The following is a 13,907-nucleotide window of genomic DNA, read 5'->3' on the forward strand; positions in this document are numbered from 1 at the left end:
TGTCATCATTATACATTTTCATTAATGGCATTGTTTCTTTGTTTAATGTGTATTATTTTATATTACCTATAATTTATAATAATGTTCGAACAAAAAAATTGTAATATTCAATCTCTTGCATATTTTTTATATTTTTTTGGCTGTATTAAATGATATGTATATTTCCTTACTTTTGTTTTTATGTTACTAATTTCTAAGTTTCGAAAGAGGAGTAAAACTTCACAAAGTGGTATATGTACATATTCTCAGGTTATTCAGAGCAATGGTATTCGAGAAGATAGTAATTTTAAAAAATGTAACGACCCAAGAATTAAATGTTATTTAAAGTTTTTAAGTTGAGAATGTAAATCTAACATAAATTTTTTTTTAATCGTAATTTAACATTATTAAAGCATTGTTACATATGCGAAGATTAGTTATTATTATACGTAGTGTAGAATACACATTTATATATTTGAAAAATAAGTGAAAAGAAGCGAAAAAGCTGTTACTGAATAATAGCAAAGCGGAACAGGACAGAAAACGGTGAATAAGTAATTATACGGATAATCCTGTTCGCGTTGAAATATTTGCAAGATGTTAGGATGTCAGTTTAATCATACGTGGCTATATCCATATATCGATTGTTTCGATAGGGGTCAGTAGTGAATAGTCGTGTTTCACCTGTCAGCCTGACATATTGCAGTTTCTTCTACTTTTCTATTTGCTTCACATTCAGGTTCTATTTCTTCTAAGTAGTTTTTTCCACTTTGGATATGATAGCACCACTATTTCTTTAAAAAGGTAAGTTAATTGAATAAACAAAAAGTTAAAAATTTCAACAATCTCATAAGAAATCAAATTTGCGCGCTGCGAACAAGGAAATTCAAACGAAACTAGAACATTAACGTATGTTACAACACGAATGTATATTTTTAATATTTATTTTCTATTAATTATTAGACGTTGCAAATTGTAAATTAAATATAAATATATGACAATTAAACTGTTTCATTGAGTATTACGAAAGAAAAATGTGTTTATTATTAGGTATTTCAGAAACATTAAAATGAAGTTTCCGATTATATTAATAAATATTTAGCAAATATATATTTGGTTATATGTTTTAAATATTACGTATTCTGTTACTTGAAAATTTGTTTTAAATTTCTAATAATTAATTACAATACGTAAGATTTTCAAATGCTACCGCAATATTAGAAATTATATATATAAATATAGATTTTTTTTTATCATGTGATTATCATTACACGAATTAATTCTTCTCTTCATTTACATAATTTCCGAGTAAACCACGTACCTGAGATTTACTCAACAATAGATATTTAACGTCAATTTATGGTGAGTGTAATATAAGAACTTTATCAAAGGTGTATATTTTGGTGTAAAATACTTTGTATCTTCGAAAATCGCTTGCAATCTCGTAAAAAATTCGAATTAACGTTCGTTATCCACATAACTTGTCATATATTCCTAATGAAAAATTTGTGGTAAAAGTGGTGGAAGCACAGAATCACAATGCATAATACACATTTTATCGTTGTAAGGAAGCAAGTGCAATCAATACGCTCACAGAGTATCGTCGACGAGTAAATGAATGTCACAATACTATTGATATTTATTATATGCACACTATATTGTCACACTCTATGGTAATTTGTTTTAATCAAATTATTAATTCACTATTCACAATGTTCACTGGTTGCTTCACTTATATTTCATTTTTAACAATCCTCGAGCTAGATAAATATAAATGTAATACAAGATTTATACATTTATTCCATAAATTTATAGAACATTACGTATTATATATTTATATAATATTCATTATATAAATAAATTTTGAAGAAATTATATTAGAAATACAATTCGTATGTTGGTCGTTTATTGTTATTTCAGTAATTATAAATATATGTATTTATGATAGCAGTTACTACGTACATTAATTTATTTTGTAGTTGCTATAATTTAATACTTAATCCATACCATCTCCGACTAGTCCCGTTTTAGCATATAACAGTATTTTCCGAAAAGTCTTATACTTCTATTAATTTGACAAACTTTAAAAAATATATATATATATATATTCTTTTGTATATATATTATGATCAAATGTACTTTTTTATATGTTACAATATAAAAGGGTTTTTAAAGAAGGTTCTTTGTTAAATAGAATCATGTATTTTTTAATGCAGATCATTTTTATTTTTTAGTTTACATACAAATGAATTCATTGTCCATAGTAAATTTTCGCAAATCATCAGAAATACTTTTTTCTTATCCGTGAGCTTGATTGACCTTAAGTGACTATGGTCAATGAACTCATCTGAACGTGGGCTACAATTAAGCATATTGAAAAATATATGATTCCCGTTAAAGAGAAAAACTTCACGAATTTGAAGTATCCTTGTCTCTACGCAATCTAACGCGAAAAATTTTGTTATAATAGCTGTCGTCTGAACGTGAACTGAAAGGTCATTCAATTAAATTATCATGGCATTAAAATAAGATTAATCAAACATGATATGCATCCGTTAAAATTTAGTTTAAGATATTAATAGATATAAAGTAATTGTTCATGTTTAACGTTCTAATCGAATTCAGATTGCACATGATTTTACTCTGGTTTGTTGATTACAGATATTGTTAAAAATAATAAATTATCAATATGAAGCATCAACAGATATCGGTCGATTTTGTAAGTATGGTGTTCACTGCCTGTTCATATTTGGCTCTTGCTGGAGCTCTTTGGATATTCTTACGACTCATTCAGGCATGTTTTTGGCTACCACGTCACCTGAAAAGGCAAAATGATGTGCAGCGTATGTTGCAAGATAAGGTATTTATATATTTTATAAGATCATTATATTATGCATCGTTACAGTATTAGAAATAAGATTTCCGTACTAAAGATACTGCAAAGCTGATTAAATTTTTTAAGTTCAATAAGTTATGTTTGAGAAAAATTTAATTCGATTAAATTACAAAGCTGTGTATTTGGAATTTCCTACAAATTAAAATTTAAGGAATTCCTTTTAGAAACCTTCATCATTGACTATAAAAACGGTATTAATAATGATTATAAAAGTAAGACATACTGCAACCGAATATGCATGATAGTATACGAGACATAATATGGTTCCATTTGTAAGAATATTGATAAACTTGATTACTCTAAAAAAGTGAATTATTTTTGTAATTAATATTTTAGCATGTGCATTTTTTTGTATCTTCAAGTACTTAATTGAAATAATTAGATGTTCTGTTTCTAGTGGATCACTTTAAAATTATTAATTCATATTATTTAATTCAGTAAATTATTTATATTTTTAATTTTAATATTTCAATGAAGATTTCTACTTACATTCCATTAAAAAAAAAACATGAGTTGGTAAACTTGAATGAAAGAATTGACAATTTTTTGACGAGGATTTATGATTTTGAGCATTGGGGATTTTTAAACGTATAGAATTGTGGAAAATGTATCAAAAGTTCATTTTGCCATAGGTCGAGAATTATGAAAAATATATATTGGAGTGCGAGGAGAAAGAAAAATCTGAACAAGAAACACGCGGCGAAGATATAAAGATAGATCCCGTACAGGCAGAGAAATGGAAGGAACGTAGAGAATGTCTGGAAATGTTGAAAAAGGAATTGAGCAAGGTGCGTGACAGTGGTGACAAGTCGTATGACTGGGACTACCTTCTGGAGGACGAGGAAACAAAAGAGGAGAGTGCGAATAATACAGAAGAACAAGATGATAATAATTCTAAAAGTGAATGCATCGATAAAATAGATTTGAATGCAAAAATGACCAAGCAAACAGTCGATTCGGAGCGTAAGAAAGAGAAGTAGTTGCATACTGCACTGCCTTTGTAATAACATTCACGCTGACAGATTGATAGCCACCTTTTGAAACTTAAGAATCAGTCAAAAAAATGCATTTCTGTAGAGCTAAATATTCAAGAAGTTCTAAAAATGCGATGAAATACGTGACAATGTCTAGCGTGCGATCTGGTAACAATGAAAATTACTGATTACCAACGATTCTATCACAGTCGATGAATTTAATTTCATTTGCCGATAAATATGTTTTTCAATATCGCGTTGCTAGTACCTTTTCCTTCGACTAGTTTTTTTTTAAGTAGTTTTGATAGATACCTTTCATCTACATAACCACTTGATGGTGATGCACATCAATTTAATACGTATGTTTACATTAATAAGTACGTTAATCAGGTTTAAGTAAATGTGTTTTATTCAAATCAATTGTAATCACTTTTACTTAAAAATCAATGGCACTAGAATACAAACGAAATTAGATTTGTAATCGATATTTTACATATCGTGTAGAACAGTTATTGTATTATATTTATTTTGACTTATAAATAAAATTCACAACATGTCTACCTCGAAGCATACTTACGTGCTTCTGTAAAACACATCATAATTTTCGTGATTTCATTGCTCATTGCTTAACGTTTGATCTGCATTGCAATGAAGCGTATATAGTTACTGATTTCTATAAAAATATTTAACGAAGTGTCCTTACGGAGAGATAAAACGTATATGTTGAACGATGTTTCATCGGAGGTGATCAACGTTGAACAAAAGAAGTTGACATAATATTTTAAAGTGCGTTCGGAACGCGTGACATAATTTTTGTATTGGAAATACCTGTGTTTGACAAAGAATATAATGTCATACAAATTCTACAAGTTTTACGATTATAATACTTTTGTATCACAATTTATGTTAAGTACGAGTGTAATGCGAGGTTGTATAAGCCATCATAGATGTAGAACGAATGTCAAATTTTAAGCAAAACAATGTTTGGAGCGAATACCATTGTATGTTATATTGTCATTACTTTATGCAACTAATGCACAATACTTTTTGCGTACAATGAAGGTTTGTCTACTCTTTAATTGTTGTACACCTATGTTTGTTCAGTTTAGGTTATAAATTTATGGAAAATACAAAATATATCTTTACTGTTAACTTTGAAATTTCTTTTTCACGAGTAATTACACGAGTAATTATACTTCAATATTGTTATACTATATGTGTAATTTAATTTTTAATTTTTGTCGAACAAAAATGGACAAATTAAAAGAAAACTATAGTGGACATTTCTTGCATTTTAATATTTGTCTGATTCCCAATTGTGTAAAAGATTTTTACACGACATTTACTTTTCTTTCTTATTCGTTTCAGAATGATGTAAAAAGTAATTTATCTCTATTATATTTTAGAAAGCTTTCATTTATTACACTAAAGAACGTACCTTAATATGTACGGACTACGCGGCTCGTATAACATGATTTCAGGTAACACGAATCATATCCTTTAAATTTTACAAGAGTCAATTCTACCTCAATTACGTATACATAGTCGAATTTAGTTATAATGAGCATCAAAGGATCGATAAATTCTCGTTATAATCTTTACTCGCGATATCGGTGTAGAGGTAAATATACTTCTTATTTTGTTCGATTCTCGCTAATTTGCTAAAAAGATACATTTAAAGAATAATTATGTGATTACATAATCAAATATTATCTATATTAATAGGTATGGTGTAAACTATAATACGTTTAACATTAAACACAATTATTTATAATTATTTTGTAATTTTAAATTCGTACGCTTGCAAACAATATTTATTAATAATAAAAATAATTCCAATCAAATTTTTTACTATAAATCTGGAGATTGATATATCTTTTAAAGAATTTACTTTACTGTTTTTAAAATCTTCTAAAATTTGTATATCCATTTGGTACACTTGTTATAAATAAGAAACATTATTATATGGGAGTACGAATAAATTAAAATTATTATGACTTATTGCTCGTTAAAGCTGTGATCTCTCTATATCCGTACTTATTATAATCGAGTTCGATTGTATTTACTAATGTAAGTTCACGTAATGTACTAAACCATGAAGAGAATTATTTGAAATTTTTGTAATGTAAAAACAATTGTAATTAAAACAATAGTTGTTATTACTTTGAAGTTTGAAGTGATCACTAATATTTGTTATCATAAAATGAAGGTTCAAACGTAGCGTGTCAATTAATTTCCGTAGATATTTTTAGAGCTAGAGAACAAACATGGACAAACGTAAAAAGCTGTATCTAGATGTTCCAATTACCACGTCTTAGGGACCAGGTGCAGGGTACCTGCTAAAGATACCTACCGGTACACGCTTCACGGCCTGAAAGTCAAGGCTACGCTCGAAGGGCAAACTTAAAAAGGAGCTACATTTGCTGGCGTACACCCAACTGGAGCAACGATAATTTTCTTTGCCTGGGAGGCAGTGGAGGTCGCTGCGCCATTCAAAAATATGTATTGTGTCTACGAGGTATATCTTGCTAACGTATCTTGTGCACGATCATTTTTCTTCTATCGTTAACCACAATTACCTCTATTTAGTTGTTTGTAACGAACCTTATTTAGGTTGTCGAGGAAAATATATCACAAACATATGTCGTCAAGTTTTGATGATAAATTTTGTCAAATGCATACATATTGTTATGAATTTTAAAAAGGTGAAAAGGGAAAAATTGTTACTCGTTTATTTATTATTTACAATTTCGTATAATTACGATGTTGAAAGATTGTTTGTACGAGATTGAAATTTGTATTCCAGAAAAAAAAACCGCAAATTAAATACATACATATATTCATAACAGATTTACTAAAACTCGATTGTTTCAAATAGTACTTTTCCATTAATGTTTGCAATATAATTATGCACTGGCATGCATACTATCGTGCGCGATTAATGTGTTCTACGAGTGTAGTGACTATCGATTCTATTCACTGACCTTTCTAGGTTGAATAAATTAATGTATTTGTTTTTACTTATTGTATCGTTTTTCTTGTGTATTTATTAACTATATATTCGATACGATGGATTTAAAATTTTACCCACTATTTCCGATATAACTGATGTTAATGAAATTTAAAGGTAGCAATTAAAGCTATTCGGCAACAAATCGTAGTTCTAAATTAAGTACGCTTCCCATTTTATTGCGAGAACACGATCGAAGCATTTCTTTGCATTAACGTACAACTTGCATGGGTGCACGCATCGATCGCTTATAACGGTCTGAGAATTTTCGGTGAACGAGCACAAGGTGGTGCCACCGGCGTATATTTGTACACAATCACTTAGTTTGATGGCGGGAGGGCGCTACTTGTGATCGGGTGTATGTACAGGGGTTCGTGAACGAAATTGGCCCTCTTCGCGGATCTAACCGATTACATTTTCACGGTGTGACACGAGGAACAACACGCGTAAAGTGATTAGCACGTTGTATTCGCGGGCACGACTGCAATGTCGTCCAGGAAGCGAGGTTCCGTGATCAACTAAAAGTTGTCGATGTACACTCTCGTCGCTGACCTGGAGACCGGCGACAGGAGCCATGCCGCAGCGCAACCCCCGACAGAAGAAGCTGACGACAATGACAGCGACGAATCGTCATCGTCTTGTCAGCTAGGGAACGCCGGCAGCAAGTAAGTAAGTAGATGAACATCACGTTTCACAGTTCGGACTGTCATGCTTTTTTCGCTTTCTTACCTCGAGAATTTCATGGTCGATGACACTTTCCTTCGAGAATGTACCTATATACATATATACTGTCGTGTGATATTTCGATTGTTCGAAGTGAACATTACGTGCAATCGCGTGTTGATCGATAATAAAACCCGTGTTTACGTGGACGATGTTTGTGTGTTCGTTTAAGTGGTCAGTGTGTATAGTGGTCAGAAGAAACTCGGTGCGTATCGACAACTCTATAATGCGATCCTTCGCAGCAATCGGTATCGATGTTGCAATAGGTGTAACAAGGACGAAAGGATTAGGACAGTTCACGAGTCAATGCATAGATGGTTCTAATATAATGTTGTAGCACTCGGTATGTGGAGTATCGGGTTGCTTTTTGTACACAATTACGAGGTGGTATGGTTGATTTAATCGGTACGTTTGCGCAGTGAAACTGATCTCCACGAAATGTCGTGCAGCTGAAATATTAGCCACGGCAAGCCTTTTGTCAGTGCTGCCAGCCAGGTGACTGGAACGAACAGAGGTCACTGACCGGTGAACTCTGACCGAACATGACGTCATTGATTGTAGGCTGTATCGGGGAGTTTCTTTTGCGTCACCGTATGGGTGGTGAATCGCATTACGACATCTACGGCCTTTAATTCCTATTACACGTTCCGACAAAGCGATTGCGTCAAATGTACTCGCGTCATTCGAATGGAATGGAAATGAATGAATTTATATCGTAGATTATTGATTGATATTGATAGTGCTTTTAATATTAAACGTGTATTTTGTAAAGGACACGACAATTACATGGAAATAATGCGGGTAGTGGACACTACGTACGATTGATTGGGTTATTAATGATCGCGTTAATATTAATAAACGAAACAAACGAAAATAATCGTGGCAACAATATGACTGCAGTAATAAAAATACTTTTGGATGAACTATTTTCTCGTCGAAAGATTGTATAATTATATATTTTTGGAATTTTTGTGTACCGTATTCCTTCCAAGTGAAGGAATATAATACTATTGGTAAAAATATTTAATTTACGATGAGCAGAATAATATTAAAAGAGTTCATATTTTGTTGCTTTGATAAAGTTACTTTTATGAAAATTGAGAGAACTCATTACCGGTAATATATGTAAATTATTTAAAGCAGTAATTTCTCTATTGTATAATAAAGTGAATTTTCTAAAAGAAATGAATAATAAATTGAAACTGTTATAATTGTGGCAGCATGTAAATCAAGATTCTGCAAAGAAAGAAAACTAACAATTAAACATCGTAAATGCTCGAAAACATGCAACTTTACAACATGCAAGGTTATTATAGTGAATCTGTTATCGAGTGTTTAATGTTTTTCGTTAAATGTGTAGAAGAAGATAAGTCAATAATCTAAACAGTTTTGAACATACAATAACTTGGACTAAATATTATTCATCATCCTTGCCTTCCTATTTTTGTGTATAAAATGTCTTTGGAAATATGATATTTCTACGACCAATTTTATATTTTATTAATATTGTTATTGATTTAAATGTAAAGAGTATGGTAATACGTTTTAAAATGTGTAACAGAGAGTATTAAAAATGATTCACCCCTAGAATTTGAGGATTACCTAAACGCATATCTAGTCAATTATTTTTTAATGTTAATTATCAAGTCAGTATATTTTCATTACAGTACTTTATCGAGAAAAAAAGCGAACGACAGTGAGAAAACGAAAGCTATTTATTTATCATTGAAATCGAGGTAAATCTTAACCACGAGATTACAAAAATTGAATTTAGAAATAATCAATAATAGAAATGTGGCATGACCTATAAATCAGACCTATGAATTCTGACTATAAGTTAGAATTCAGTGATGTTATTTACTGTAAACAATGGAAAATTATGTACGAAATGAATTCATATCCGGTATACTGAAAATTTAACAATTCTACTAAATCGAACAAATGCGGGTAAAAGCAAACAGCAATGACAATCTTAGCGTTTAATTTCCTTGAAACGAACGTAGATGGACGATTTTCATTGTGAGATTTCTTTTATCCAAGTGGATATTCACAAACGTTGTGCTTTTGTTATTACTTTATAAAATATTGCATTTTTAGTTGTATTGCGCAATAGTAGAGATAAAATACTTTTATGTTGATTATAAGTGTGTGTTATGTATATGTATGTAGTGTATTTCATGGAGACCAATGATTCTGGGCTGGTTACTTTACACCATGTCTTCAGTGGCATAATTGGCTCCGGAACTGTGCGTTCCCCACACGGGAACTCGTACGATATCCAAGGCCGCAAGATATTTTACATTAGTCCCTAATTAGAAGGACTCCTGTATTCTTTTTTGCAGGACGGAAAGATAGTTTATCGCAGTAATGTTCGTTACGTGGGAGCTCGTTACGCTTGGCTTCATTCACGATAAATCTTTTTAACGTCGTAGTTACGAATTTAAACGTAAACTTTGTGGGTTTTATGGCACAAATGTAATGTAATTGTCCAATAGGAGGAACAACGTAGCAAGAAGTCGTATCAATCAAACAAATATTAAGAAAAAAAAGAAAGTCATATTAAATATGAATGTTTAAAGATTTTTTTAATAAGTTTGTACGAAATTTATTTATGTGCATGTTGTTTCAGATTTACGTGTAAGAAGTTAAATGGTTAATAATATCTAGAGAAAAAAGTATCTTGATAATTTAAAGGACAATAGTATTTCGTACGATTACACATATTGTATTGTATTATAGATTAACTAATACTGTAAAGAGTTCGTGAATTCAGTACGACTGTAGCTATATATAGTAATTCCTGTCTTCGAGTGACAAAATCAGGGCCACCAGTTGATTTGAAAGCGGTTTACGTAGCACTTATTATCTCGAGTTTGAATTGAGATGGTGCAACAGCTAGCATTAATGCTAAATAAAAGGTTTTAAACGTTTCATTATATTTTCCTGAGAGTATTATTAATGGGGCGACGTAGTTTTTCCGATGAAGTTGAATCCATACACGACTTTGTTTGAATTATTTTTAATTGTATGTAAAATGAATCATTTCTGAATTTCGCAAATATACGTCCCTTCAAGTATGTCGTGTTGTGACGCGATTTTCGTCAGCAAAATTTTAAGAATCCTTTAGTAATAACGTTTCAATATGTATAATTATTTCATTTTTCCTTCTCCCTTCTTCGACCACTATCTCGCCCTATTTTCCATTTCTTGGCTCATATTTTCGATCCCTATATTTTCTGTCCGTACCGTATATATTCCATACCTTTCCGATCATTTCCAATAGTATCTGTCTTTACGATCTTACCCCTTTTTGTCTTACTTGCTTCTATCACATACTTGGATCTCTTAGCGACCGGTCACCCATGCTCGTTCTTCACGCTTTACGCTCGCCTAACCTCTAAGGACCTTACTTTTTTTTACCACTTTTTTCCTCAAAAACTATTATCATAAAGATCTAATGAAAAATACGTGCATACATAATTTTCGTTGAAGGATGAAATTTTATTCCACATCTTGTTATAAATTAGCTTCGCTTACATATTCTGTTATTGATAATTGTGAGATTCGCTTCGAGTATGTTATTTTCAGGCGATTTTCACTTCCTAGTTTTCATGGTTGCTCTTATTTGTAGTTATTTATCTAGGTTCTTTCTTAGTCTGCATGTTAATTTTAAAAAATGCTCTTTACCGGTTTAGGAATCATTAGGTCGAACAAAAAGATTTCTCCTTTTCTTTGATAGATGGGATTTATTAATCTTTTGACTGCGAAATGTGTACACAGGGTGAACCGTGTAACGTGGTTACGTTAAATTATTCTGTTGTTAGTGGATCGATAGAAATTTCGTGTGTGAACTAACGTGGTTTAACTATTCGGAGCATAGTGGGTTAAGAAATGTCTCGTAGTTTTAATATTCTGATATGTACATGAATATAGGGATATTTTTCAACCCACCACGAAAAATTAAATAAATTTCACAGAAGTTCCATGGTCAGATTGTCAATATTCCATCTCATAATTAAATATTTAATTAATTTAGTTTTAGTTATTTTGTATCATCTCACATGTTTAGCAACTATGCTTCAAAGAGGCAAAGAGTTCTTTGGAAAAATTATAATACACTTTTTATCAGTTTTTTTCCCAAAGTTTTCAAAGTGACCTTTCATTTTTTATAAATAAGTGTTTATAGTTATATGTATAACGTTTAAAAATAAAAGTTTGTTTATATCCATCTTTTAACGGATGTTAAAACGAACATCGGTGAGTATTCTAACAAATATTTCTTCTGGACTGAAGAAAGAGTAAAAGAAATATCCTTTACCTTAGTTGAAACGATGATTAAAATGGTAATCATTAGTTGCAAACGCTCGCGTTGACAGAAAATAAATGACTGTTTAGTTCTTCCTACGACATTTGTACTTATAGTCAAGCATACATTTACAATTCTCTGTGGCGTTGTTAGAGCTTTTTTATAAACTCTATAACAAAATTATAGCAAACCTTATAGTATCTAGATAATGAAATTATACAAAAGTCTTTTCACTCGGATATTTTTATGCTGTTTTTCCAGTTCCGATGGAGAAAAAATATTTAATAATAAACATTCGTTAAAAGATGGGTGTAAAACAAAATGGTAGGTCTATCTATAAAAAACTGAAGGTGTATTTAACAATTTTGAGAAATAAAGAACAGATAAAAAGTGTACTATAATCATCCTAAAGCATGTTTTAAACTATGTTGTGTCGCATAAAAAAGATTTCAATCGGTTTACTAATAATAGAATAATATAGGATGATCGCGTTCACCCTGTATATACAAAATGTATTCATAGAAAGAATTTCATGCAACATTTATTCTTTTTAATAAACTTTTAATATACCTACTTCAATATACCAGTAACGCCGTGAAAGTATTGTATTATCGAGTGAATTTGTGCTGTATTTCTGATGAAAGTAAGCTCAATCATGACCCTATTCGGATTATTTTTAATCACACATAGTTGAACGTTTTCAAAAAAACGATTTGAATAACTTATAATTAACAATAATCTGCACGAGGTCATATTTTGACGTATTTTTATTAGAAAAGCTTTGGCGATCTGATGATAATACTTTTATAAATTTCAAATGATATCTTTGTCATTAAATGTTTTCATGTACATAAGTAGGCGCTTGTAATTTCATGCACTCTATTTTATCTATTTAATAAAATGATGTCAGAAGTATAAAATATTTCTTGTGATTTCTTTTGTTCTCCAAATGTACTCCCTTCGATCTAAGATTAACCTTTGGGATCATGTAGGATTCCTCTAGAATCTCAATTTTATCAGGTTCAACTTTTAGTATTTATGAAAAAAAAAATACCATTTGTAAACAATTTTCGTATATGTCCGCTTTGCATAAATAAAAGTACAGAAAGAATAGAAACTTTACAAACGATCGTGTAATAAAGATAATCGACTATTTTACATACGTATGCTAATTTTACATGAAGGAAATAACAAATTTTTCTGAAAGGCATGTTAAAAACAATATAATTTTTATTGGCATATGTTTCTACGTTCCATTCTTCCAGAGTAATATTTACTCCAATAAATTGGAAATACAATTAGTAATTCATCAGGTCAGCACATTATAATATTTACAGTTCGTGTTTCCCTTGTTTTTGACGTAAATTATGATTAAAGTAAACAGAAGTTAAAAATTGAAGAAAGAAAAGGAGGCTATAAATAATTTAGAAATGCATAGGTCCTGTTGAGGTTTCAGAAGTTTTAGATTTAAGAAAAATATTTGTCGTCATACTGTTTTAACTGTAAAATGAAATGAAATATACGAAAAAAGCTTTTTAGAAAATGTTTTTCCCGTTTGACGCAAGCTGTTAATCGACGAGAAATGTACAGACAGTTTTGTTAAACAGAAAGTCGTAGAATTCAACCTGTCACTTTTAATTATTTCGTAGAAAAGTCTTGTAACATTTGTACCATCCTGAATAACACATCTACCATCACTTAATATGTAGTAGGAGATTTATAGCTAAACCTATAAAACTTCAGACAGAGACGAAAGTAAATGAATTGCAGGGATATTGCTGTGTTTAAGGAAACGTAACAGACTCGGACTCGGTAAAACAAACAATAATTGCGTGTGTACCGTGATGTCAGAGTTAATGCGGATCTCGCGGTGCAACAGTTTCCAGTAAGAGCTCGCCAGTAAGCTTATATTTGGCGCATAAAAATCATTTTATGCTGCGTTTGGCCGTAATACGTGACTCACTTAGTGCCGTCACAGACCTCGAAACGTGCTTGTAATTTACTTGAAGTGTGTTCATC

The 13,907-nt window shown here is 30.8% G+C and overlaps 2 protein-coding genes and 1 long non-coding RNA gene across 6 annotated transcripts in view; 2 read left to right on the plus strand and 1 right to left on the minus strand.

Moving 5' to 3' along the window:
* Positions 1 to 33: 33 nt before the first annotated feature.
* LOC143149281 (uncharacterized) lies at positions 34 to 5,063 on the plus strand. The gene is made up of 3 exons (XM_076316504.1): positions 34 to 783; positions 2,641 to 2,839; positions 3,508 to 5,063. Exons 2-3 carry the CDS (start codon positions 2,669 to 2,671, stop codon positions 3,853 to 3,855), a joined length of 519 nt encoding a protein of 172 aa, XP_076172619.1. The 5' UTR covers positions 34 to 783; positions 2,641 to 2,668; the 3' UTR covers positions 3,856 to 5,063.
* On the minus strand, positions 4,007 to 5,502 carry LOC143149283 (uncharacterized). The gene is made up of 3 exons (XR_012992739.1): positions 5,288 to 5,502; positions 4,427 to 4,677; positions 4,007 to 4,301 (listed from the first exon to the last, which is right to left on the minus strand). It is a non-coding gene; the product is annotated as an uncharacterized LOC143149283 (long non-coding RNA).
* A 1,741-nt stretch (positions 5,503 to 7,243) lies between these two features.
* The window catches only part of LOC143149542 (uncharacterized), a 143,292-nt gene continuing 136,628 nt past the window's right edge, over positions 7,244 to 13,907 (plus strand). For 3 of the 4 annotated variants that reach the window (XM_076317034.1, XM_076317035.1, XM_076317041.1), the window contains exon 1: positions 7,244 to 7,524. In XM_076317034.1, the coding sequence (XP_076173149.1) occupies positions 7,391 to 7,524 (134 nt within the window). In that variant the 5' untranslated portion in view covers positions 7,244 to 7,390. Of the gene's footprint in view, positions 7,529 to 13,907 lie in introns of all 4 variants that reach the window. The other variant, XM_076317040.1, reaches the window with a different exon arrangement.

This window comes from Ptiloglossa arizonensis, chromosome 7, assembly GCF_051014685.1.
Source record: "Ptiloglossa arizonensis isolate GNS036 chromosome 7, iyPtiAriz1_principal, whole genome shotgun sequence".
Lineage (NCBI taxonomy): Eukaryota > Metazoa > Arthropoda > Insecta > Hymenoptera > Colletidae > Ptiloglossa > Ptiloglossa arizonensis.

Bases quoted from the DNA above. Each gene is read 5' to 3' on its own strand.
- LOC143149281 (XM_076316504.1), top strand. From the start codon at position 2,669: ATGAAGCATCAACAGATATCGGTCGATTTTGTAAGTATGGTGTTCACT. The intron at 2,840-3,507 runs GTATTTATATAT...ATTTTGCCATAG, and splicing joins AGCGTATGTTGCAAGATAAG to GTCGAGAATTATGAAAAATA.